The following is a 26,551-nucleotide window of genomic DNA, read 5'->3' as shown; positions in this document are numbered from 1 at the left end:
GGAGAATAATACAATTTGTTGATCAACTTGACATGCATTTGCATCACTGAACTCTGCTAAGCAATGTGGTCTACATACAACACACAAAGACAAAGATATGTTTCAAAGGGCCAACTTATTTCAGGCCAGAACAAATTGACAAAACTATTTTAAATAGCTGCAACATAACATACATAAGTAACAAACAGCATAATAACAACATAGCTGTAAACCAAATAAGAACTTTAACTTTATTTTTACATACCAAAGCCTAACCAGGCGTTTTTTTTCTCAAGGAATTCTGAAATAAAATAATGTCTGAAGTCCAGAACACTCTACACATTTCCCCAGTTTTAGTTTAGAGATAAGGAAATATTGGCCTGGCCCACTAGGATCCCTCTTTATGTTTGTGAACTTTATATTCTATACATTTAGAGTGATGTGATAATAGGTAGGGCTTCTGTGCTAGTCACGGACTTGCGATAACAAACACCATGTTCAAGCATAAGGATGCTCATAGGTGTACCTGGTACCAGAGCACCCTAGGCCAAAGATCAATGATCGATTTTGTAATCGTATCAGCTGATCTGAGGCCGTATGTTTTGGACACTCGGGTGAAGAGAGGGGCTGAACTGTCAACTGATCACCATCTGGTGGTGAGTTGGGTTAGATGGCGGGGGAAACCTCTGGACAGACCTGGCAAACCCAAGCGTGTAGTGCGGGTGAACTGGGAACGTTTGGAGGAGTCCTCTGTCCGGAAGGACTTCAACTCCCACCTCCGGCGGGACTTCTCTGCCATCCCTGTGGAGGTTGGGGACATTGAACAGGAATGGGCAATGTTCAAAGCCTCTATTGCTAAAGCTGCAGCTGCGAGCTGTGGCCAGAAGGTCTTAGGTGCCTCAAGGGGCGGTAACCCTCGAACACCCTGGTGGACAGTGGTGGTCAGGGAAGCCGTCCGACTGAAGAAGGAGTCCTACCGGGGTATGTTATCCCAGGGGACTCCGGAGGCAGTTGCAAGGTACCGACGGGCCCGAAGGGCAGCGGCCGTGGCTGTGGACGAGGCTAAGCAGAGGGTGTGGGAGCAGTTCGGGGAATCCATGGAGAAGGACTATCGGGCGGCACCAAAGCTGTTCTGGAAGACCATACGGCACCTCAGGAGGGGGAAGCAGGGAACCATCCAAGCTGTGTACGGCAAGGATGGGACTTTGCTGACTTCAAGTGAGGAAGTCGTAGGGCGTTGGAAAGAGCACTTTGAGGAACTCCTGAACCCAAATACATCAGACACACCCTCCCTGATAGGAGCAGGGCCTGAGGATGATGGGGGATCGACGTCGATCTCTCGGGGTGAAGTCACTGAGGTAGTTAGACAACTCCACAGTGGCAAAGCTCCGGGGGTTGACGAGATCCGTCCAGAAATGCTGAAGGCTCTGGGTGTTGATGGGCTGACTTGGTTGATACGCCTTTTCAACATTGCGTGGAAGTCTGGGACAGTGCCGAGGGAGTGGCAGACTGGGGTGGTGGTTCCCCTTTTCAAAAAGGGGGACCAGAGGGTGTGTGCTAATTACAGGGGTATCACACTACTCAGCCTCCCTGGGAAAGTTTACGCCAAGGTACTGGAAAGGAGGGTCCGGCCGATAGTCGAACCTCGGATTCAAGAGGAGCAATGTGGATTCCGTCCTGGTCGTGGAACAACTGACCAACTCTTTACGCTTGCGGGAATCCTGGAGAGGGCCTGGGAGTATGCCTATCCAGTCTACATGTGTTTTGTGGATTTGGAGAAGGCGTATGACCGCGTCCCTCGGGAGATCTTGTGGGAGGTGCTGAGGGAGTACGGAGTGAGGGGAACCCTGCTAAGGGCCATCCAATCTCTGTACAACCAAAGCGAGAGTTGTGTCCGGGTGCTTGGATGTAAGTCGGATCCGTTTCCAGTGGGGGTTGGTCTCCGCCAGGGCTGCGCTCTGTCACCTATCCTGTTTGTGATTTTCATGGACAGGATTTCTAGGCGGAGTCGTGGCCATGGCGGAGAGGGTATACGTCTCTGGGGGCTAAAGGTTGCGTCACTGCTGTTTGCAGATGATGTGGTCCTGATGGCACCTTCGGTTCGTGACCTTCAGCTCTCACTGGATCGGTTCGCAGCCGAGTGTTCAGCGGCTGGAATGAGGATCAGCATCTCCAAATCTGAGGCCATGGTTCTCAGCAGGAAACCGATGGTTTGTACAGTCCGGGTAGGGGACAGGACTCTGTCCCAGGTGGAGGAGTTGAAGTATCTCGGGGTCTTGTTCACGAGTGAGGGAAAGATGGAGAAGGAAATCAGCCGGAGAATCGGAGCAGCTGGGGCAGTATTGCAGTCTCTCTGCCGCACTGTTGTGACGAAACGGGAGCTGAGCCAGAAGGCAAAGCTCTCGGTCTACCGAGCTATCTACATTCCTACTCTCACCTATGGTCATGAAGTGTGGGTAATGACCGAAAGAATAAGATCGCGGATACAAGCGGCCGAAATGAGTTTCCTCAGAAGGGTGGCTGGCATCTCCCTTAGAGATAGGGTGAGAAGTGCAGTCACCCGAGAGAGACTCGGAGTAGAGCCGCTGCTCCTTCGCTTGGAAAGGAGCCAGCTTAGGTGGTTCGGGCATCTCGTGCGGATGCCTCACGAGCGTCTCCCTAGGGAGGTCCTCGTTGCACGTCCCACTGGGAGGAGGCCCCCCGGCAGGCCAAGGACCAGATGGGGGGATTACATCTCCTCTCTGGCCTGGGAACGCTTCGGGATTCCCCAGGAGGAAGTCGCAAATGTTGCTCTGGAGAGGGAAGTCTGGGGGTCTTTGCTGGAGCTGCTGTCCCCGCGACCCGATTCCGGATAAGCGGTTGAAGATGGATGGATGGATATATATATATATATATATATATATATATATATATATATATATATATATATATATATATATGTGAGTGTGTGTGTATATATATATATATATATATATATATATATATATATATGGGTATTTATATGTGTATATGTATATGAATATGTGTATATATATATGTGTATATGTATATGAATATATATGTATATATATATATATATGTATATATACATATATATATATATATAGGTATTTATATGTGTATATGTATATGAATATGTGTATATATATGTGTGTGTATGTATATGAATATATGTGTATATACAGTATATGTATATATATATATATATATATATATATATATATATATATATATATATATATATATATATATATATATATATATATATATATATATATATATATATATATATATATATACACTACCGTTCAAAAGTTTGGGGTCCCATTGAAATGTCCTTATTTTTGAAGGAAAAGCACTGTACTTTTCAATGAAGACAACTTTCAACTAGTCTTAACTTTAAAGAAATACACTCTATACATTGCTAATGTGGTAAATGACTATTCTAGCTGCAAATGTCTGGTTTTTGGTGCAATATCTACATAGGTGTATAGAGGCCCATTTCCAGCAACTATCACTCCAGTGTTCTAATGGTACAATGTGTTTGCTCATTGGCTCAGAAGGCTAATTGATGATTAGAAAACCCTTGTGCAATCATGTTCACACATCTGAAAACAGTTTAGCTCGTTACAGAAGCTACAAAACTGACCTTCCTTTGAGCAGATTGAGTTTCTGGAGCATCACATTTGTGGGGTCAATTAAACGCTCAAATTGGCCAGAAAAAGAGAACTTTCATCTGAAACTCGACAGTCTATTCTTCTTCTTAGAAATGAAGGCTATTCCACAAAATTGTTTGGGTGACCCCAAACTTTTGAACGGTAGTATATATATATATATATATATATATATATATATATATATATATAATATATATATATATATATATATATATATATATATATATATATATATATATATATATATACTGTATATATGAATATGTGTGTTTGCTCTTGCAGCTTGTCATTCCCACATCAAGTAAAAGTACACGTAAAGATGGCGGCGTGCACAGATGTAGCGGCCCAGAGCTCCTACTACTGCCGTAGTTTTTACACAATTTTGGTGATTTTGTTTATAAATTCACATACTGTAGTTTTGGCACCCTTGCACTGCACTTCTTACCTCCGGAAATCATCAGACCACCCCCGGGGACATCCGCAGCAGCAGACCGAAGGAGAAGGCGCTGTGAGCATAGGCAAAAGAGAGGGAAGCGAGGGGGCGTCTGGGCAAGGCTAAAGGCTAGCCGCTTCCTACCGTCTTTCTCTCCAATGCTCGGTCAATCCAGAAAAAGATGGACGAGATTTGACAACAAATGTTCATACAGAGGGCCGTGAACACCAGTTGCTGCATGATTTTCACCGAAAACCTGGCTAAACAGCTCCACCCTGCATACCGCAATCCGCCTATCAAGCCGACAGGCTGGCAGCGGGGGACTTTGCATCTATATTAACAACTCCTGGTGCACTAACATCACGGTAGTAGATAAACTGTGCAGTCCAGAGGCAGAATTTTTGCTGCTAAGGTGCCACCCGTTTTATCTCCCAAGAGAGTTTACAGTTGTTTACATCTGCACTGATTAAATTCCACTGGACGTTAATGCTAATGTAGTGCGAGCACAGATTTACAGTAGTAGCACACCCGGAAAGTGTTTGTATTGTAGCTGGGGACTTTAGTCACGCAAATTTAAAGTCAGTCCTTCACAAATTATACCGAAATGTGAAGTGTTCTACTAAAAGAGATAGAACTTTGGACCAGGTCTATACCAATGTAGCAGATTAATACAGGGCACAGGCCTATCCCCACCTGGACTTTTCAGACCACCTCTCGCTCCTGCTGCATTCACCGTATACACCCAAAATCAGGAGGGCCGGCCCCACTGTCAGAACCGTGAGATTATGGCCGGACGATGCTATTTCCAAGCTTCATGACTGTTTTCATCACACAGACTGGGATGTATTTAGACAACAGGGCACAGACACTTGTGACACTTCGGATAATTACACCTCCACTGTTTTAATTTACATCTGCTTCTGTGTAGACAATGTCACATCATGGAGACAAGGCGCACAGCAATGCCAAGGCGGCTCTGAGAAGAGGCATTCATACTGCCAAGCAACAGTACAAGAGGCATATTGAAGCCAGGTTTAATAACAACACAAACCCCAGGATGGTATGGGAGGGCATCAAGGCCATCACAGATTATAAGAGGAAGCCACCATCTCTTTCTGCTAACAGTCCCATTTTAGCGGAGGGACCTAAACCTATTTTATGCCTGTTTTGACAGGAAGAACACCATCCAGCCATGCAGACTCCGCCCCATACTGGGTCTTAACACCACCCTGTGCAACTGGATCGTAAACATTTTAAAAAATCGCACACAGAGTGTTAGAGTGGACAATAACACTTCCTCCACCCTTGTCATAAACACAAAGCTGCCTCATGGGTGTGTGCTGAGCCCCCTGCTCTACACTCTGGTCACCCATGACTGCTCTGCCTCTTCCTCAACCAACCTCATTGTCAAATTCGTGGAAGACACCATGGTCCTCGGACTCATCACCGATGACAAAGAGACAGATTACAGGAATGAGGTGCAACATCTGGCGTCATGATGTGACAACAATAACCTGGTCTTAAAGACCAAGGAAATTATTGTGGATTTTCGCAGGAAGAGACTCATGAGAGAGACTCTCCATCGGCTCTGATGTGGTAGAGAGGGCGGGCAGTTTAAAATTCTTGGGGGTGACTGTGATGGAGGACCTGTCCTGGGGCACTAACATCGTCTCCGAAGCAGGGAAGGCCCAACAACGCCTCTACTACCTGAGGAAGCTGAAGAGCAACTACAAACCCGAAAACCAATGATGTTGGCACATTGTGTAAATCGTAAATAAAAACAGAATACAATGATTTGCAAATCTTTTTCAACCTATATTCAATTGAATAGACTGCAAAGACAAGATACATAACGTTCGAACTGGAAAACTTTATTTTTTGCAAATATTAACTCATTTGGAATCTGTTGCCTGCAACATGTTTAAAAAGAGCTGGCACAAGTGGCAAAAAAGAGTGAGAAAGTCAAGGAATGCTCATCAAACACTTATTTGGAATATCCCACAGGTGAACAAGCTAATTGGGAACAGGTGGGTGCCATGATTGGGTATAAAAGCAGCTTCCAAGAAATGCTCAGTCATTCACAAACAAGGATGGAGCGAGGGTCACCATTATCACAAATGCGTGAGCAAATTGTCGACCAGTTCAAGAACAACATTTCTCAACAAACTATTGCAAGAAATTTAGGGATTTCACCGTCTGCAATATCATCAAAAGGTTCAGAGTATCTGGAAAAATCACTGCACGTAACATTGAATGCCCGTGACCTTTGATCCCTCGGGCGGTACTGCATCAAAAACCGCTGAGCCCATATCATCACATGGGCTCAGGAACACTTCAGAAAACCACTGTCAGTAACTACAGTTGGTCGCTACATCTGTAAGTGCAAGTTAAAACTCGACTATGCAAAGCGAAAGCCATTTATCAACAACACCCAGAAACGCCCCCTGCTTCGCTGGGCCCGAGCTCATCTAAGATCAATCAATCAATCAATCAATGTTTATTTATATAGCCCTAAATCACAAGTGTCTCAAAGGGCTGTACAAGCCACAACGACATCCTCGGTACAGAGCCCACATACGGGCAAGGAAAACTCACCCCAGTGGGACGTCAATGTGGATGACTATGAGAAACCTTGGAGAGGACCGCATATGTGGGTAACCCCCCCCCCCCCCTCTAGGGGGGGGGGGGGGGGTCTGACATAATATTGTGAAAGTCCAACACATCAGCGAAAGTCCAGTCCATAGTGGGGCCAGCAGGAACCATCCCGAGTGGAGACGCGTCAGCAGCGTAGATATGTCCCCATCTGATGGACAGGCTAGCGGTCCACCCCGGGTTGGGAGCAGAGTAGAAAAGAAAAGAAAAGAAACGGCAGATCAACTTGTCTAAAAAGGGAGTCTATTTAAAGGCTAGAGTATACAAATGAGTTTTAAGATGAGACTTAAATGCTTCTACTGAGGTAGCATCTCTAACTTTTACCGGGAGGGCATTCCATAGTATTGGAGCCCGAATAGAAAACGCTCTATAGCCCGCAGACTTTTTTTGGGCTCTGGGAATCACTAATAAGCCGGAGTTCTTTGAACGCAGATTTCTTGCCGGGACATATGGTACAATACAATCGGCAAGATAGGCAGGAGCTTGACCGTGTAGTATTTTATACGTAAGTAGTAAAACCTTAAAGTCGCATCTTAGGTGCACAGGAAGCCAGTGCAAGTGAGCCAGTATAGGCGTAATATGATCAAACTTTCTTGTTTTTGTCAAAAGTCTAGCAGCCGCATTTTGTACCATCTGTAATCTTTTAATGCTAGACATAGGGAGGCCCGAAAATAAAACGTTACAGTAATCGAGACGAGATGTAACGAACGCATGGATAATGATCTCAGCATCGCTTGTGGACAAAATGGGACGAATTTTAGCGATATTACGGAGATGAAAGAAGGTCGTTTTAGTAACACTCTTAATGTGCGACTCAAACGAGAGAGTTGGGTCGAAGATAATACCCAGATTCTTTACCGAGTCGCCTTGTTTAATTGTTTGGTTGTCAAATGTTAAGGTGGTATTATTAAATCGATGTCGGTGTTGAGCAGGACCGGTAATCAGCATTTCCGTTTTCTTAGCGTTGAGTTGCAAAAAGTTAGCGGACATCCATTGTTTAATTTCATTAAGACACGCCTCCAGCTGACTACAATCCGGCGTGTTGGTCAGCTTTAGGGGCATGTAGAGTTGGGTGTCATCAGCATAACAGTGAAAGCTAACACCGTATTTGCGTATGATGTCACCTAGCGGCAGCATGTAAATACTAAAGAGTGCAGGGCCAAGAACCGAACCCTGGGGAACTCCGCACGTTACCTTAACATAGTCCGAGGTCACATTGTTATGGGAGACACACTGCATCCTGTCAGTAAGATAAGAGTTAAACCAAGACAAGGCTAAGTCTGTCATCCCAATACGCGTTTTGATACGCTCTAATAAAATATTATGATCAACAGTATCGAAAGTGGCGCTAAGATCAAGAAGCAGCAACATAGATGAAGCATCAGAATCCATCGTTAGCAATAGATCATTAGTCATTTTTGCGAGGGCTGTCTCCGTAGAGTGATTTGCCCTGAAACCGGACTGAAAAGGTTCACAGAGATTGTTAGACGCTAAGTGTTCATTTAGCTGCTGTGCTACAATTTTTTCGAGGATTTTCGAGTAAACTACCGGCCGGTGCCGGTAGTTTACCAGGAGATCAGGATCGAGGTTAGGTCTTTTGAGTAGAGGATGAATAACCACTTTTTTGAATGCTAGGGGAACAGTGCCAGAGGAAAGTGATAAGTTTATAGTATTTAACACTGATGGACCTAGTAATACACAAAGCTCCTTGATAAGTTTCCCAGGAATTGGGTCAAGTAAACATGTTGTTTGTTTTGTCCCATTTACACATTTTGACAATTCCTCCAATGTTATTTCATCAAAGAGAGAGAAACTATTTTGGAGGGCGGTATCCATCGTATATACAGTCGTATCTGTGTTAATAGAACCCAGTGGTAGCTGAGATGCATTGTCTTTAATCTCTTTTCTAATGACTTCAATTTTCTTATTAAAGAAATTCATAAAGTCATCTGCTGAGTGGGTGGAACTACTGGGAGGAGTCCCTTGTTGGGTTAGCGATGCTACTGTACTAAACAGAAATTTAGGATAATTTTTGTTGAGGTGGATGAGATTTGAGTAATATTTAGCTTTAGCTGAGGTAAGCATGCGTTTATAAGTTATTAAACTATCACACCATGCTTGATGGAAAACCTCAAGTTTAGTCGCACACCATTTGCGTTCCAGCTTTCTACATGATAATTTCTGGGCTTTAGTTTCTTCTGTAAACCATGGGGTACGCCTTTTAGGGGCCCTTTTTAGCTTTAGCGGTGCTACAATATCAATGGTGTCGCGCAGGGCGTCATTAAAGTTGTTAGTGAGGTTATCAATAGAGCCCACATAATTTGGGAATGGTGCCATTACTGAAGGCAGTAGGTCAGTAAGAGTCGTCGTTGTGGCAGCATTAATGTTGCGGCTGCTATAGTAGTTATTATTATTATTATTAGTTTGTTGACAATGAGTCAGAACTTCGAATTTTATAAGGTAATGATCGGACATTACTTTAGTGTACGGGAGTATCATAACTTTAGAGATGGTGACACCCCTGACAAGCACTAGATCTATCGTATTACCGTTGCGATGCGTGGGTTCATTTATTATTTGTGTAAGACCCCAGCTATCAATTATAGTCTGGAGCGCCACACATGGAGGGTCCGATGGGGTATTCATATGGATATTAAAGTCCCCCATTATGATTATATTGTCGGCATGCGTCACTAGATCAGCAACAAACTCTGAGAATTCACTGATGAAGTCCGAATAGCCCAGGGGGGCGGTAGATAACAGCCAGGTGGAGAGGCAGCGGTGTGACAAACCTCAAAGTGAGCACCTCAAACGAGTTATATTTATTATTTAGGTGAGGTGTAAGATTATAGTTTTCATTGTATATTAGTGCGACACCCCCTCCCCTTTTAAGAGGTCGGGCAACATGTGTATTGGTATAGCCAGGAGGAGATGTCTCATTTAGCGCAAAAAAATCGTCTGGTTTGAGCCAGGTCTCGGCGAGACCAACGACGTCAAGTTTGTTATCTATGATGACTTCATTAACTAATAACGTTTTGGAAGATAATGATCTTATGTTTAAAAAGCCCATATTATAGGTAGTGGGCTGTTTTGAGGATTGTTTGTTGAAATTATCCGAAGTAGCAATATTAATAATGTTGTGTTTATTATGCGTATTGCACTTTAAATAGTTTCGACCATATCTAGGAATTGATACGACGGGGATATTCAGATTGTTTGCTTGATGTTGCGATAAACTGAACGCATCATAGTTAGCTACCTCAGTACAATGTATGTCTGCCTCTGACACGGTCACAAAAGAAAAAAGAGTATGTGAGTTGTGTTTTATTCTAAGATAATTGCTATGTGTGCAGGGATTATCCAGCCTGACGCCGGCTAGTTCTAGTTTAAATGGCTTCTTACCCGGAGACTCCACGCTTCTTTGGTTAGCTTTTCTCTTTGTTGTTAGCCCCGCTCGGCAACCCCGCTTCTGCTTCCGCTCGCACCGCTTATGTCGTCTCCATTGGCGGTCACCGCTAGCACTTGACTCCGCTGCTACAAAGGCCGCTCGATGTAGCCCACAAAGTATTCCCATGCTAGCGAGGAGGTCCACCGTACATGCATCTTTCAGTCTATAACGACCCGATCCATCCACATCCAGAATTGTCTGTCGGTCGTATGTGATCACAGAGTGTTCACGCTTTGAGCCAGCCATGAAATTGACAGAAATGACGGGTGTTTTTTGCCAAATCGCTCTACACTCCCAAGAGCGTTAGCATAGCCGCAGCAAACCCATGCGCCGCCATTTCCGGACTGATGCAAAGTATAAAAGTGTTCGGTGGTCTGACGAGTCCACATTTCAAATTGTTTTTGGAAACTGTGGACGTCGTGTCCTCCGGAACAAAGAATAAAAGAACCATCCCAGTTGTTCTAGATGCAAAGTTCAAAAGCCAGCATCTCTGATGGTATGGGGGTGTATTAGTGCCCAAGGCATGGGTAACTTACACATCTGTGAAGGCACCATTAATGCTAAAAGCTACATACAGGTTTTGGAGCAACATATGTTGCCATCCAAGCAACGTTATCATGGACGCCCCTGCTTATTTCAGCTAGACAATGCCAAGTCACCTGTTACAACAGCGTGGCTTCATAGTAAAAGAGTGCATGTACTAGACTTGCCTGCCTGTAGTCCAGACCTGTCTCCCATTAAAAATGTGTTATTATGAAGTGTAAAATACGACAACCGAGACCCCGGACAGTTGAACAACTTAAGCTGTACATCAAGCAAGAATGGGAATCAATTCCACCAAAAATTTGTCTCCTCAGTTTCCACGTTAACTGAGTGTTGTTAAAAGGAAAGGCCATGTAACACAGTGGTAAAAATGCCCCTGTGCCAACTTTTCTGCAATGTGTTGCTGCCATTAAATTGTAAGTTAATGATTATTTGCAAAAAAAAATTAAGTTTCTCAGATCGAACATTAAATATCTTGTCTTTGCAGTATATTCAATTGAATATAAGTTGAAAAGGATTTGCAAATCATTGTATGCTGTTTTTATTTACGAATTACACAACGTGCCAACTTCACTGGTTTTGGATTTTGTACATTCCCAGACCTCTGATGGTGAACTTTTACAACTAAGCTATCTGCAGTGTCTTAACTTAAGGATTTTTAGTGTCACTCCAATGAGTGGCGAAAGCAGCAGGGAAAACCATTGGGACACCTTTTCCAGAAATCAGTTCCATCTTCACCACTCACTGTCTGAGGAGAGTGCAGAACATCCTGCGTGACCGTCACCACCCTGCCCATCCTCTGTTCCACGTACTGCCCTCAGGCAGAAGGTACAGGCCCGAACAACAAGACGGTTTGACAGTCTGTATCCTCAGGCTATAAGGCTGCTGAACACTAGCCCACACCACCAATAATAGCTCTGAACTGGACTTTGCATTGCTACACTCATCACCATCCCCATGTTTCTGTTACAATGTTGCAAGAGTGTCAAAAATGTGTTAATTGTTATTCTGTTAAATGTTTACACTCGGTTATGTATGGGGATTTTTGGGTTTAGGAACAAGTGGCACTTTACATCCAACTATGCAGTGTTAATGCCCTTAACCTAATTTTATTTTTATTTGTGACACTGACAAATAAATTGAATTGAATTTAATCAACTGCAGAACGTTGCCAGAGACGTAATTGCGTTTGAATTTGTAATCACATTATTAATGATAATGGATTAATCCTCATGAAAGGGTTAATTTTGACAGCTCTAATTCATTTACTAGAAATTATGAGCAAAATGTAAAACAAAATTACCTGTTTAGAAAAACGTTGTCCCTCTGTCCATGTATGGGAGCCACTGGAGTATTCACTGCAAGTGCGAGATAGTAACATTTCACCGCCACTTTCAATATTGCGTGGGCATATTAGGCTCAGAAGACTGGGCCACCGTCCTGCAGCAATACTGGCTTTTCCATTTCTTTCGACTTCCTGGAACATGATAGATAATATCATTGTAAAATGACAATAGACACTATTAGGAAATGTCTGCAGTATAATGTGAAAGATCCGAGATTATTGACCTTGAAAAACCAAGTAATGCTTTTGGTAATTATATATATATATATATATATATATATATATATATATATATATATATATATATATATATATATATATATATATATATATGACTAGGGACATTTTCCCCATTCAAAATGAATTGTCCATTTTTTTAACGTCCACATTTCCCACATTTTTCAACCGATTCAAACCATTCAACCTTCAACACATTCAACTCATCCTGGACATTCAAATTACTATTTTTCTACGTTTAACTAATTTCCAGGAATTCCTTTTTTTTTTCTAACCCCATTTCCAACCTTTCTCTTTTGACTACTCGTTTTACAGTTTGCATTCCATTTTAACTATCAAAACATTGCTCTTAGTCAAGACAAAAAACAAGTTAGTTTAGGGACTAGAAAAATTCAAAGTTTTCCCGAAACTCCAGGTATCCCATGAAACTATTTCTCAATTAAAGTACTGTTACTACTTCAACAGTTCTTGACCGATTTAAACAATTCCAACACCAACCAATTCATCCATTCGGGATATGTATTCCCCTGTTATCATGCTACTGTTAGCATGCTAACAGTTCATGCTAGCATTTTAGCAAATTTTGTACGTATTACACCTAAATAATCATAGATTCCGTTGCTTGGTGCCATCTCATAAGTATGCTAGCTGTTACCATGCTAATGTTAGCATGCTAACATTTCAGCTAATCTAGTACTTTTTAACCTAATATCCATGGATTCTGTTGCTTGGTGCCATCCCAAAAGTATGCTAGCTGTTTAACTGTTACCATGCTAATGGTAACATGTTATAATTTTATTCTAGCATTTTAGCTAATTTCATACTTTTTTAACCTAATAACCATGGATTCCGTTACTTGGTGCCATTTTAAAAGTATGCTAGCTGTTTTACTGTTACCACGCTAATGTTAGCATGCTAACACTTTATGCTAGCATTTTAGCTAATTTCTTTTTTTTTTTTACCTAATAGCTGTTACCATGCTAATGTTAGCATGCTAACATTTGAGCTAATTTCATACTTTTTAACCTAATATCCATGGATTCTGTTGCTTGGTGCCTTCCCAAAAGTATGCTAGCTGTTTAACTGTTACCATGCTAATGGTAGCATGTTATCATTTTATGCTAGCATTTGAGCTAATTTCATAATTGGATTTCGTTACTTGGTGCCATCTTAAAAGTATGCTAGCTGTTTCACTGTTACCATACCAATGTTAGCATGCTAATGTTTTATGCGAGCATTTTTACCTAACTTTATATTTTTTAACCTAACAAACATATATTTTGTTACTTGCCTCCTTCTTAGAAGTATGTTAGCGCTTCACCTCTTAGCAAGTTAATGTTAGCATGTTAATGTTGGCAAGCTAACTTTTTTTTCTAGCATTTTAGCTAATATTGTACATTTTAAACCGAATAATTATGTATTATGTTACTTGGCCCCATATTATAAGTATGCTAGCTGTTCCCCTGTTGGCATGCTGAGTTTTAAGCCAGCATTATAGATCATGTGATACATTTACAGCTAAAATATATACATAATGTTACTTTGTAACCTCTTGAAGTAGGCTGACTCTCCTAACTATACCAAGATTCATACTACATTTCAGTAAAGCTTCTGTTCTTCACCTTCCAAACCGTTTTATCATTGTATTTCACCTTTCAAACCATTTCCACATTTCACTAGTATTTTAGTTTAGCGTCAACTTTTCAAAATTCAAACAATTTCAACATTCAAATCATTTCAACATTCAAACTATTCTTACAGTCATATTACATTCTGTCAGCATTTCAGTTCATCTTCAGCATTGGAGCATTCACACGCAATTCCTTCAGGATTTGCCTCATTTAGTTATTATTGTGTGAGGGCTCCAAAGCACACATTTGGTTATCTACACCAATATTCATCTATTTATTATTCAATTTAAACCTCTTCTTCTTCTTCAGATTTTGGTGCGCTCTACCTTTCACATTTTTCACTTGATTCAAACCGTTTCAACTTCAAACTGTTCAGCCTATTCGGGAATCACTTTCCCTTGACAAATTCCAAACATTCCCAGATTTTCCAGAATTCCATGTTTTCCGGGACATGTTTCCCATTGAAAATGAATTGGCCATTTTTCAAACTTTCACCATTTCTACATTTTTCAACCGATTCAAACCATTCTACCTTCAACACATTCCACCATTCTGGAAATTCTAACTATCATTTTTCCAAATAAAAAAAAATTCCAGGATTTTCCAGAATTCCTGGTTTTCCAGAGCCCTATTTCCACCCTTTTTTCTGGCGAGTACTCCTTCCACATTTTTCAACGCTTTTCAACTGTTTCACCGTCAAAGCATTCCTTTTATGAGGACAAAAAACTAAGTTTTTTTTTTAACTGGGAAAAATCCCGGTTTTCCCAAAATTCCTTAATTCAATTCCTCAATTCAACATGTTACAACTTCAAAAAAATGTTCACCGATTTGGAAAATTTCAACACCAACCATTTCAAATCCTTCAGACAATTCAGTTTTTTTTTACCATTTTCAAAAAATTCCCTCTTTTCCCGAAATTCCGAAAATTTTTCAAACTTCCACAATTCCCACATTATTCAACCCATTCAAACCATTCCACCTTTAACAAATTCCACCATTCTGGAAATTCAAACTACCCTTTTTCCAAGTTCAAAAAAATTCCTGATTTTTCCAAAATTCCTTATACCATTTACTACTTCAACATTTCTTGCTCGATTTAAACAATTCTAACACCAACCAATTCAGCTCATTCAGGACATTCGTGCTCCTAATCATTTTTAAAAAATCCCGCTTTTCCCAAAATTCCCATATTTCCAGGAAGTTCCCATTGAAATGAATGGGTAATTTTTCCAAGTTGCACATTTTTCAACCTATTCAAACCATTGCAACATTAACACATTCCACTCATCCTGGACATTCAAACTAACACTTTCCCAAGTTCCAAAACAAATTCCCGTTTTCCTGGAAATTCAAACTCTTCAAAATTCAAACCATTCCAACATTCAAACCATAAAAAAGTGCAGTTCCCCTTTAAATTGAGGCTCCACTGTAGATAGATACGAAAAGTAAGCAGAATTAACGCGCTTACCTTCGGAATAAGATTCTGGGACGTTCTCATTTGTTGTTGAAACAACACCCTCAGTCTGTGGTTCTGCTGCTCTAAGTCAAATACACGCGTGCGCAGTTTCACACATTCTTCTTTCAAGTCCTGGAAATGCACACAAGTACAAAACATTACTGTGATAATCGATAGACCTGCTGCTCTCAAAACACTTTAATGTTCATATTAATTATACAAAAACTACCTTTTGAGTAAGGAGAGCCTGGACGACCTGGTTGGCAACCTGCATTAGGATATATATTTACAGAACCAAATAAAAAAATGTGATAAAGTCACAAAAAAAATTGACAAACATTTTTTTTTGTTATATTTAAAAGTAATGGGTACTTTCCTAAATGTCTCACCTCATCCAGGCAACGCTCATATTGCTTCCTTTGGTTGTCATTCTCCAAGGACAGAGCAGAGTTCTCTGCCTGGGAAACAAAAATGAACACTTTGAACTTGATTTACTAAGACCCAAATGCCACACGCTTAAAAGTGTGTACAATCTAAAGGAGTGTGTGTACTATTAGTGGGTGTGTTGCGTGTGATCTACTAACACTGCCTTATTTAAATGAGGCATCACCAAGGAGTCATTCGATCATTTACTGCACATTCATTTGATCATGCTCCCACCTATGGTGTTTTGCTGTTTTCAAATGTAGTAGAATTTCTGACCTTTTGACCTATATTTCTTGTCTTTTAAGAATGTCCGCTCATTTTCAATACTCTTGTATTTTTGTGCCATTGAATGGACCAGTTGTGGGACAAAAGTGAATATTAAGTCGTGCCAACCTGTCTATAGAATGTGTTGACTGTCTAAAGGATTCGAGTTGTTATGGAACAGATAGGAAAAGCAAAACAAGACATTGACGCACTCGATAAGGAACGATGACGCACAACAGACATATAAAAAATGGCAGAAGACCGGAACTCGGGAGTGATTTTGGCTTGTGTGTGTCTTGTTTGCTCCGGAGTAACTTGTGGTTTGTCTGCACGACCAACTCAATTCAACCTGCACTTCTGATAATGGGTAAATCAATTTGTTTTACTAAACTACTTTTGTTGCCTGCTTAAGCTTCGGACAATCCACTACACAAATTGGCGACACGAACAGGATGGTTTAGAAGCTACAGGTCGACAGCCGCTCTTGCTCTCTCAGTCAGGCAGACAGAGTGCTGCACGCGCGCATCTAATACAAGGTAAGCGTTTTGCTTAAAGTGTAAACATTTTCTGCCTGGAGAGAGCCGGATCGATAAGACTAATTGCTGAATCTATTTTTGATAAAAGATAGGTTTAGTCAGGTTCTCCAAAAACAACCTGGAATGGGGTAAATTATGATTGGATTGAGTTGTTTTATATGTGATCATTTGTCTGTGTGTTTGTTGAAAACTTGTAATCTCTTGTTTTTAACAAATGGGGATTGTTGATAGAATTTTGGTGGTTTGGAGTGTAGAAGCATAGACGATGTGAGACGAAACATTTCTTTTAACCTCTTCATCCTCTGTCGTTGTTGGCAGAGGATGCTTTTTTCTGCAAGTACATTAGGTTAGCCGGAGTTGGACACAGCGAAATTTAAGGCAAGGTTGGCTAACTGATGTGACATTTGACCCACACAAATTTATGACGTCTATGAAGGTCCTACGTATCTGTCTATGTTGAAGCTGCAGCCGGGTAAAAAGCCTGATATAAGGTGATCGTTCAGTGACTCCGGTAAAGGAGATCAACTGAGCCAAGTTGTCACGAATTTGGAAATTTGCTGCAGTATAGATGGATAGAGTAAGGGCTCCATATGGTAGAGCCTTGGTGAAACTATATGGACTGACCAGACACGATGTACTGTAGGATTGAAGGGTGATTCCTGGTGATTCTACAGCGCCTTAGGCTGTTATCCGTGTTGGTCAGGAAGGAAAAGCAGGGTTTGCTCCGCTGAATGGGTTAATCGCCGTTATATGAGTAAGAATGACCTGCGTGTGTGTGTTATGAGACGGCCGATTCCACAAAAGCACGCGTGCATTAGTTGTTTATACTGGTCCGGACCAGGGGGGAGTGGTTTGTGGGATAAAAATGTGTGTTTTTAAATTTATATATATATATATCTGCGTATTTTAATAACTTTTGTGTAGCACCTGGTTTCTTATCTGTTTTAATTCTCCCTCATGCTTTTGTGAGAGTTCCCTCATGCTTTTTTCGCACCCACGCTGATCTGCAAGAGCTGGGAAATTGTCGGTTATGTGTGTGCGTGTGAGAAAATAGACAAAGTTATGTACAGAAAACACATGAGTGAATGATCCATCCATAAAATTATTTTCTTCCGCTTATCAAGAGGTTGGATCGCGGAGGCAGCAGCCTAAGCAGGGAGGCTCCCCCTCTTGGGCGCTGCGAGCGAATTCCAGTCATTTGAATTTGTTTTTAACTATACTGGTGATTGTGACTGTGCGATATTACAGTTGTTTTACACACTGAGATTTTGAGTACGGGAAAAAAGGCTCTTGCTCGCTGGTAAATTCTCTGTGTGTGAGTGACTGTGTGACGCATATAAAAAAAAAAGCTGGGAGACATTTTGAGATAAGAGTGTGTGCGTGTGACGAGGCTGTGTGAGTGACAGCTGCGTGAGGCATTTGTTCGAAGAGGAGTGACACTGATAGCATTGAGCTGGGTTAGCATTGTGTTAGCATAGCATTGAGCTAGGTTAGCATTGTGTTAGCATAGCATTGGGCTAGGTTAGCAAAATTTTGCTTACTGAGGCATAGTAAGGCTAAGTTAGCATCTAGCTTGGCATTACTAAGTGTGGTTGAACAGTTATTCTCGGTCTGTAGAGTGTGCTAGTAGTAGGTGCTTGCTAAGTCCAGTAAAATAATAGATATATGGAAAATTACACGTTTAAATATCAATAAATAAATACGGATTGTGGGACATTGAAACATTGTTTAATTCATCATTCATTTATATGTCTAGTATACTTTTTTTTGGTACAGCCTTGTTGCTTCTCTGATCCATCCAGTTTCTGTGTGGAAGTTGAGACAAACACACACGCACGAACATCATAGATTAGGACACATTGTAACTTTGAATTAATAGTTATACAACAAATAAATTAATAATATTGAATTTAAATTTGATAAAGATAAATTGATCATACATTGACATTTAAATTTTTTTAGGAATAAACACACAATAAAATAAAAGTTAAATTTATATTCTAATACATCTAAGGGCATCTGTGAAACATAGAGTCTGAAGAAGTACAGATAAGAGCCACTCAGCGCCATTGTCAAAACAAAACGTAGAGAAGCGTTAAACAAATTCTAATCAGAAGGAAGACAGACCAAAATATGAGAACTTAAGTAAACAGACAGCAAGTAAACCAGAAATAATAATGTAAATAAATAACAAAGAAAGCACATTTCTATGTGACATTGGTGCATGTAGAATAACAAAATGGAATAAAACTATGAGTACGATAGATAATGAATGAATAAATGAAATAGGTTTATTTTGGTCATATAATCAACCATCAACCAATTTGTGTGAGCAGTTTAGCAGTAAATTAGACATATTAACAATCATACACATTTACTAGTGATGGGTCCGGCAACACCGATGCATCGGCGCATGCGTCGAGCTCATAGAGCGATACCCTGTGTCGGTGCGCGTATCGCTTTTAGAAAGTCACGTGACCGAACACGAGCTGTTTTGGTCACGTGACCGCTCATGAGCTGTTCTGGTCACGTGACCGCTCATGAACTGTATCGCACTGACGCCTGCGCGCCAAACTGTGTTTATTAGGAAGCGGCGCAATGCGTGTTGTTGACGAACACTAGTGATGGGTCCGGCAACACCGATGCATCGGCGCATGCGTCGAGCTCATAGAGCGATACCCTGTGTCGGTGCGCGTATCGCTTTTAGAAAGTCACGTGACCGAACACGAGCTGTTTTGGTCACGTGACCGCTCATGAGCTGTTCTGGTCACGTGACCGCTCATGAACTGTATCGCACTGACGCCTGCGCGCCAAACTGTGTTTATTAGGAAGCGGCGCAATGCGTGTTGTTGACGAACACCATTAGGGCCGCTTGTTGTCACTGTCACTCAAAGTTGCATTTCAAAATTACACAGAATAAATGTGTTTATTTTGTTTAGAATTCAGATGGGTTTGATTTGGTGCGCGGCATATATTGGCTGTGCGGCGCACGGTGTGCGCGGAGGACGCTTGAGCACTGCGCAATTGCGCAGGCGCGCACCTTAGAGGGAAGGTTGCTCACAGGGCACAGAGGAGGCGTCAGTGCGATACAGTTCGCGTATCGGTCACGTGACCAAAGCAGCTCATGCTCGGTCACGTGACTTTCTAAAAGTAGTACGCGCACCGACACAGGGTATCGCTCTATGAGCTCGACGCATGCGCCGATGCATCTGTGTGGACCCATCACTGTTACTAGAGAAGGTAGAGGAATGACGGCGTGGCGAAGTTGGTAGCGTGGCTGTGCCAGCAATTGGTTACTGGGGTTCAATCCCCACCTTCTACCATCCTAGTCATGATACATGTTCACATTATTTGACTGTATCTAAAAAATATATTTTTATTTAAATGAAGATATGAAATAATCCTAAATGAAATACAATGACTTGGTTTATATTATTGTATATACTAGGTCATAATATCAGTGTCAGTTGAGTCGGTCCATAGGTTGCCTGTAGGGATTTTTAATGCCCAGCAGATGGCAGTATTTAGTGACACAGTATCGACACAGTATCAATACAGTTTTGCAATGTGTCGAAACGCTTCATGAGGCCTCATCAACCCATCACTAACATTTACACACAGAAAAGAAAAGAAAAAAGAATGACCGAAAAAAAAGAATAGGCGGAAGCCAAAGCTTATATTGGCCTATGATATACAATTACTGAACATTAAATTACCTGGAACATCAACGTTAAAAGATGAAAGTAATTGTTACTATATTTTATAATGTTGAGAAAACTTTACTTTTCAAGGGTCTTTTAAACCATAACAAAAAACTACATGTGTTCAGCTCATCACTGAGGATGGTACATCATTTAACTCCTAAAACTGAAATACATTTGTGTTTTTATTTTATTTTACTTGACCTGTTTTAAAAATCAATATCCCCCGTAAATGATAGTGTCTCCTCATAATGTAAACAAGCTAAGAATACAAACTGGAAGGCTGTTGTTCTTTACTTGGAAACATAATTGCCATTGTTTTAAAATTAAATTATCTGAACATTTAACACATTATGACTTAAAAAATGGATTTATATGATCATAATAATAATGCTTTGTGTATTATTGAAATGAGCCTTTTAAGTTTAAGTATTGGGTCTATAATTCTTCTATATGACACGACTCGGTCTCTGGCGTGGTTTGCTCTCCCCAGATGCAAACGAACTGAAGCAAACATGGCGTGGAGGTAAAAACATGATTTTATTCTACACTATCAAAACTCAAAAAAGGTACAAACAAAAAGCGCTCACAGAGGAGGTAACAAACTTGGCTATGACAAAACAAAAAGCGCGCACAAAGGCGGAAGTAAAAAACTAGACTATGAAACAAACAAAAACTTACGTGACAAGGAACTGTGAACATGGCATGAATGTATGATGTCGCCAGGACGAACAACAGAAACAGAAAAGCCTATATAGTGACATGATAAGTGAAAACAGGTGCGTGACTAACTGTGAACAGGTGCGTGACATGACTGTGAAAACGTGAGACAGGTGTGTGTGAGTCCAAACGTGGAACAGGTGAAACTAATGGTTGCTATGGTGACAAACAAAACCAGGAAGTGAAACAAGGAACTAAGGAAGTGTCCAAAAAACAAAACAGCACATGGCCAAACAAAAACATGAACACAGACATGACACTATAAACATTTCCCCAAACTTCAAAACAATATTACATATGGAAAAATAAATGAATAATATAACATGTGCAGACATTGCTTATTCAGCATGTGTTTTACTTTATACCGAATAGCAATGGATTTGGATATTTTTCTTTAATATGTTCAATATGCGGCTTCCAACATATTAATGATCAATTACTATTCTCAAGAATGTAGTTCATATACTCTGTCAATTTCCACTTGATTCAACTTTAATTTGTGTTTCACAATTTGACTTTGCACCCTGGACAGGTCGCCACCTCATCACAGGGCCAACACAGATAGATAGACAGACAACATTCACACACTAGGGCAAATTTAGTCTTATTAATTTCTACATATTGAGATCTATTACTTAAAATAACTACTTAACCACTGTTGTGAAACACCTTTCTAATTTATGGGAGTATTGGGATAGGATTGAGGAAGATGTCTGCTGTGGTGGTGGTTAGTTTGGAAATTAATTTAATAAAAGTAACTTTGAAGTGCAGTCTGACATTTTAGTTTGGAGTAATTTATATTTTTATTTAGACATTTCAGTACACCATACTTCTGGATGTTGAGCTAGAAGAGGATAATGGCATGACAGAATAAAGTTAGAATTAAAGTTGGGGTGCCAGTGATTGTCACACACACACTGGGTGTGGTGGAATTTGTCCTCTGCATTTGGCCCATCCCCCGTGATTGCCCCTGGGAGGTGGGGGAATCATGTTTGGTGATTTGGCTCCCAAATTTGTTGTAGTCTTTGGTGTGACTCGACCGGGGTTTTGAACTTGCGACCTGCCGATCTCAGGGCGGACACTCTAACCACTAGGCCACTGAGATGAAGTAGGCAAACCAAATCTCAACAGCTTTCAGTTAGCTATAGATTTTGAGAGTATAATGCGAATAACTATAACTTTACAACTGTTTGCTGTGAATAGTGTTGAATAATAATTAGAAATAACAGCCTACATTAATAATTAGAATAAGAGCCGATATGTAAAGTTAAAAAATAAAATTAAAAAAAAGAGGAGAAGTGTGATTAGGGCTGGCGCTTAGAGCATGGCCTTGTGTGTTTGTTATGACTAAGTTGTATAACCAGTCGGAGACATGCAAGGCAAGGCGGGGCAGTTTTGTTTGTGTGGCGTTTTTCCAGGAAAGGACAAGACTCAAAGTGCTTCACAGACAACAAAGTGAAATGAAAGAAAATGAAAGCAAAATTAAAATGCAGACAATAAAAATAAACACAGTACGGACGTTAAAAGTTAAAAGTTTAAAAGATTTAGCTGAAAGATAAGGAGAAACGTGAATAAAAACATTCCTTTATTTTGGAAAGTATCACGCACAGCAGGAGGTCAGAGTGCAAGCATGACAGCTTGCTCGCGCCTACTGATAGACAAATGATAGTTTAAATTAACTTATAGATAATCTTTAAGTGAATTAAAAGGGTACTTAAATACACATGAAGTAGTACGTATAATCTTTGAATTAAGGTCTTTGATTAGCAATTAATGGGATAGTTAAGACTGTAATTTTAAAACGTGATATGCAAATTGAACTAACCGAGAGGATATGAAAACGATGGGTGTACATGTTTTGAGTTCCAAATTCTGGAGGAAAAAACCTCAACAAAACGTAAAACCATACAGACGGACTTGGGTGGTAGCCACGGTTGTGCTAGGTCAAGCGAGGGTGGAAAGGATATGCAGCCGGGGGACTGCCAGCTTCTCTGAACAAGACAAGCTCCAAGGTGTAGCCAGAACATGCTCACAAAAAATACAGGTGTGACAGCAGGACGAACAGCAGGATACAAACAGACCCCTGCTGGACATAAGTGTCAACGGACAATGTTCAACACAATCTTTGAAGCATTCCTTTGTGGTCAACCTGCACACACCTTGTAATGACCTGCTTACGAACTGTGCCCTGACAATTCAATACTGCACAGAAGGAACTTCCTGATGTTGCCTGACAGCACGACATCAGCTGACAACTACTGGGGACGCCTCCCAGGAATGAGTGGAAGACGGGGACTGCTCCAACTGTCCTAGCGCTGGCTGACGGAGGTGCGTCCGTGTGTCCTGCCACCCAAACCGCCAAAGTGTATGATCACCAATTAGACGACTCATAATAGGAGCCTTTTGACTCTTATATATGGTGGGACTCAAGGTATGGCCGCTCATGTGAACTATCCTTAAAACAATTAGAATGGTATAAGATGGACAACTAATGACCCACATTGTTCCCTCTGTCCTGCCTACGAAACCAAAAAATTTAGGTCAAATGATAAAACAGGACGTAGCTGCCGCTGATTGAACCGATACACAAATCAATTATTTCGGTTGTCTGTTAAAAACATAGCTATTGGTTGCAATTTGGACATTTCTGCTGTAGGCTACAAAGAGCTAGCAGCTACACAACAGCTGAGCTAAAACAAAATTTAAGCATATCAAATATTTATAGTTGTTTATTACATACACAAAGTCGCAGGGACACAGAAGTCTGTAGAAAGTATTCAGTAACAAACATGTCCGCATTAATAAACTTTCTACCACAGGAAATATACTGAACAAATACAGCAGTTACTGTCAGACTCTAATCCGCATTACCGTGTCTATCAGAGACATGGTTAAAACCCACAACACCTTTTCGTTCTAATTAATGTCCCGGGGGACAAGATTACAGAAAAGACAGATCGGGTGACAAAGGGGGGAGGAATTATGATTTATGAAAGGGAAAACATTAAAAGTAGATCAATTTGAGAATGTTGAAATTAAAATCACATTTTCCTCAGAAATGTATTTCAAGGTAATTGTAGTATACCGACCGACCACAGCTAAAGACATTTTTCTTGATTCATTTTCAGACATCCTCAAACAGCATAGTATGAAAGAAGTAACGTCATGGAGGACGTTAATCTGGACTGGTTAAATAAAACACGTAGAAAGAAATTTAAGGATATTATAAACGGCTTCTATATGATACAAATGATAAGCAGCCCTACTAGAATTACAATTGGATGACAAAAAGCAAAGAGAACATCTGTAAATACACGAATACAAAACCAGAAAGAAGAGTGCTAAAATAAAAATACCATTGGATTAATAAAACAATTTGGATTCTAATAAAGACATGAGGACTCAGCTCTCATAAGAGAAATTAAAACAGGTCTAAATACAGATCGTATGATTTAAAAGTTTTGAGGAACAAATTTACAATGTTTATGCGGAAGTCTAAGGCTGACTTTCACTTAGAATTAATCAAAGCTGCAAAAGGGAACATTAGAAAGTTATGGAAAACCAGATACAAACTTACGGAAAGAGAGCAAACAAGAAACGACACTATAACATTAAATATCAATGGCGCTACTATCGCAGACAGTCTGGACATAAGTAATAATTTTAATGAACATTTCATCCAGTCTGTACAAACCCTGAATAAAAAATCCCTCAAAATCAGTGCAAATAATTGTCATTTATTCAGGATGGACTAATTTTAGAATTAACAAATGAAACAAAGTTAAACAAAATCTTCGCTGCATTATCAGACTCACGATCTAGAGATATAAATATGGGTTGGACACTATCTTCCTAAAAACATATAAGGATTGTATTATTGCTCGTATAACAACGATTGATAAATAAATCAATAACGGAAAACACTTTCCCTACCACGTCGAGAAACTGCTACTATAATTAAATCCATAAAGCAGGAAATAAAGAAGACCAGAACATGTACAGACCAATTAGCCTTCTCCACGTTATAACAAAAGGAATAGAAAATTTGAAATTAAAAAAGTGGCTTTGGAGCAATCAAGGCTGCTCAGACGGTCACTAAGAGGGGCATTATGTTGACACATCAAATTAATGAGTATTATATTTATCTATTAGGGCATTTTTGTTGTAAATTGTGAGGTATGGCTGTTAAAATCTTGGTTGTTTTTACGAATGATGACAGATGTGAACAAGAGCATGTATTGTCTTTGTGGGATGATGTAAATAAGGTGTGGTTGTATTGTATGGTAAGTATGTGTGCATGAAGGGGCATTTGGTGACTTTCTTATAATTGATTACATGCTACAGTATGATTATTTTTGATTAATTATTGATTACTAAGAATGTATATATTTATTATGATTAATTAGTGTCATAATTGTATTGCTTGATTTGTGGATCCCTTTAATTTAGGTAGCCAGGGACTGCAGATGGAAAGTAGCTATTTAGATATAATCTAGTACAGAACATATCTGTTTCTGAACTTAATGTTTCTGTGCATTGTCCCATCATAGATAAACTAAATTAAATACAACTATTTAGTGAATTGTTGAGGCCACAATAATTCACTAGGTGTTGTAAAATATCAAAGTACTATTGCAAAAGCGAACAGTGACCTCCAACATGACCTGTCCTCCGCCTCTGTTCTTGCTGCACTTGACTATCAGCTGCCTTTTCTTTTTCTTGGATGTTTCTGAAACTACTACTACTACTACTACTATTACTATTACTATTACTACGACTAACACTGTCCCTGTGAGAGGGACAGAGGGGGGAGGTGAGTTTGGATTGGGTCAAGTTTGAGCGTGTTGAGGTTTTATTTAATCGATATGATCAAGGATAAAGGAACGTAATGATTTAGATTGACAATTGCAGTGGTTGGCGAAAGCAACCCCAACCTCAAAGGAGGGTGCCAATTCAGTAATTGAATGTTTTGTGAATGATCTAATATCCCGACATGGTTTCCCCAAAAAGATTAGGTCAAACAACGGCACCTATTTTAAGAAAACAGGTTATCATCTTCAGTCACAAGATCAGCACTTCAAAGGACCAGCAGCTTCCTAGGAAGGTGGAAAGACCATGAGACCAAAATGGTAAGTTTGCAAACTGTAGAATTTGTGTGCCAGTTCCTCTGTGCAGATTTGAGGATGAAAGCAGCCACTCCAGATTCCCTTGCACTCGCTAAGAGGGGCACGGTCAAAGCAAATCCAGGACCAACACCCGATACCTGACTGGAAGGAACCGAGAGGAGAGACAACACCTTGCCAGCGATGACGAGAACAACTAAGGTTGCCAGCCAATGGGTCGGGACTCCAGCAGCTGTGGAAAGAAGTGTCGGGAGTGCCGAAGCAGCGAGGAGGCCTGAAGCAAGCCGAGGGCCTGGACCAAAGCCCCACGCCCCATACTCTGCCCCAGCCTTCCCCAAAGCCCCACGCCCCATACTCTGCCCCAGCCTTCCCCAAAGCCC

General features: G+C 40.6%; 1 protein-coding gene across 5 annotated transcripts in view; it reads right to left on the bottom strand.

Annotated features, from left to right (window-relative positions):
- Window positions 1-26,551, bottom strand: part of LOC133663205 (uncharacterized) — a 100,534-nt gene that overhangs the window by 24,646 nt on the left and 49,337 nt on the right. For all 5 annotated transcript variants that reach the window (XR_009828261.1, XR_009828262.1, XM_062067500.1 and 2 more), the window contains exons 3-6: window positions 15,791-15,859; window positions 15,631-15,669; window positions 15,414-15,533; window positions 12,036-12,209 (exon numbers count right to left, since the gene is read on the bottom strand). Coding sequence is in view for 3 of the 5 variants with exons in the window: in XM_062067500.1 (XP_061923484.1) it covers window positions 12,036-12,209; window positions 15,414-15,533; window positions 15,631-15,669; window positions 15,791-15,859 (402 nt within the window). In the remaining 2 variants the exon portion in view is untranslated. The remainder of the gene's footprint in view (window positions 1-12,035; window positions 12,210-15,413; window positions 15,534-15,630; window positions 15,670-15,790; window positions 15,860-26,551) is intronic.

The sequence above is a fragment of the Entelurus aequoreus genome, linkage group LG13 (assembly GCF_033978785.1).
Source record: "Entelurus aequoreus isolate RoL-2023_Sb linkage group LG13, RoL_Eaeq_v1.1, whole genome shotgun sequence".
NCBI lineage: Eukaryota > Metazoa > Chordata > Actinopteri > Syngnathiformes > Syngnathidae > Entelurus > Entelurus aequoreus.
Note: the sequence above shows the minus strand (reverse complement) of the source record. Positions and strands in the feature narration are given on the sequence as shown.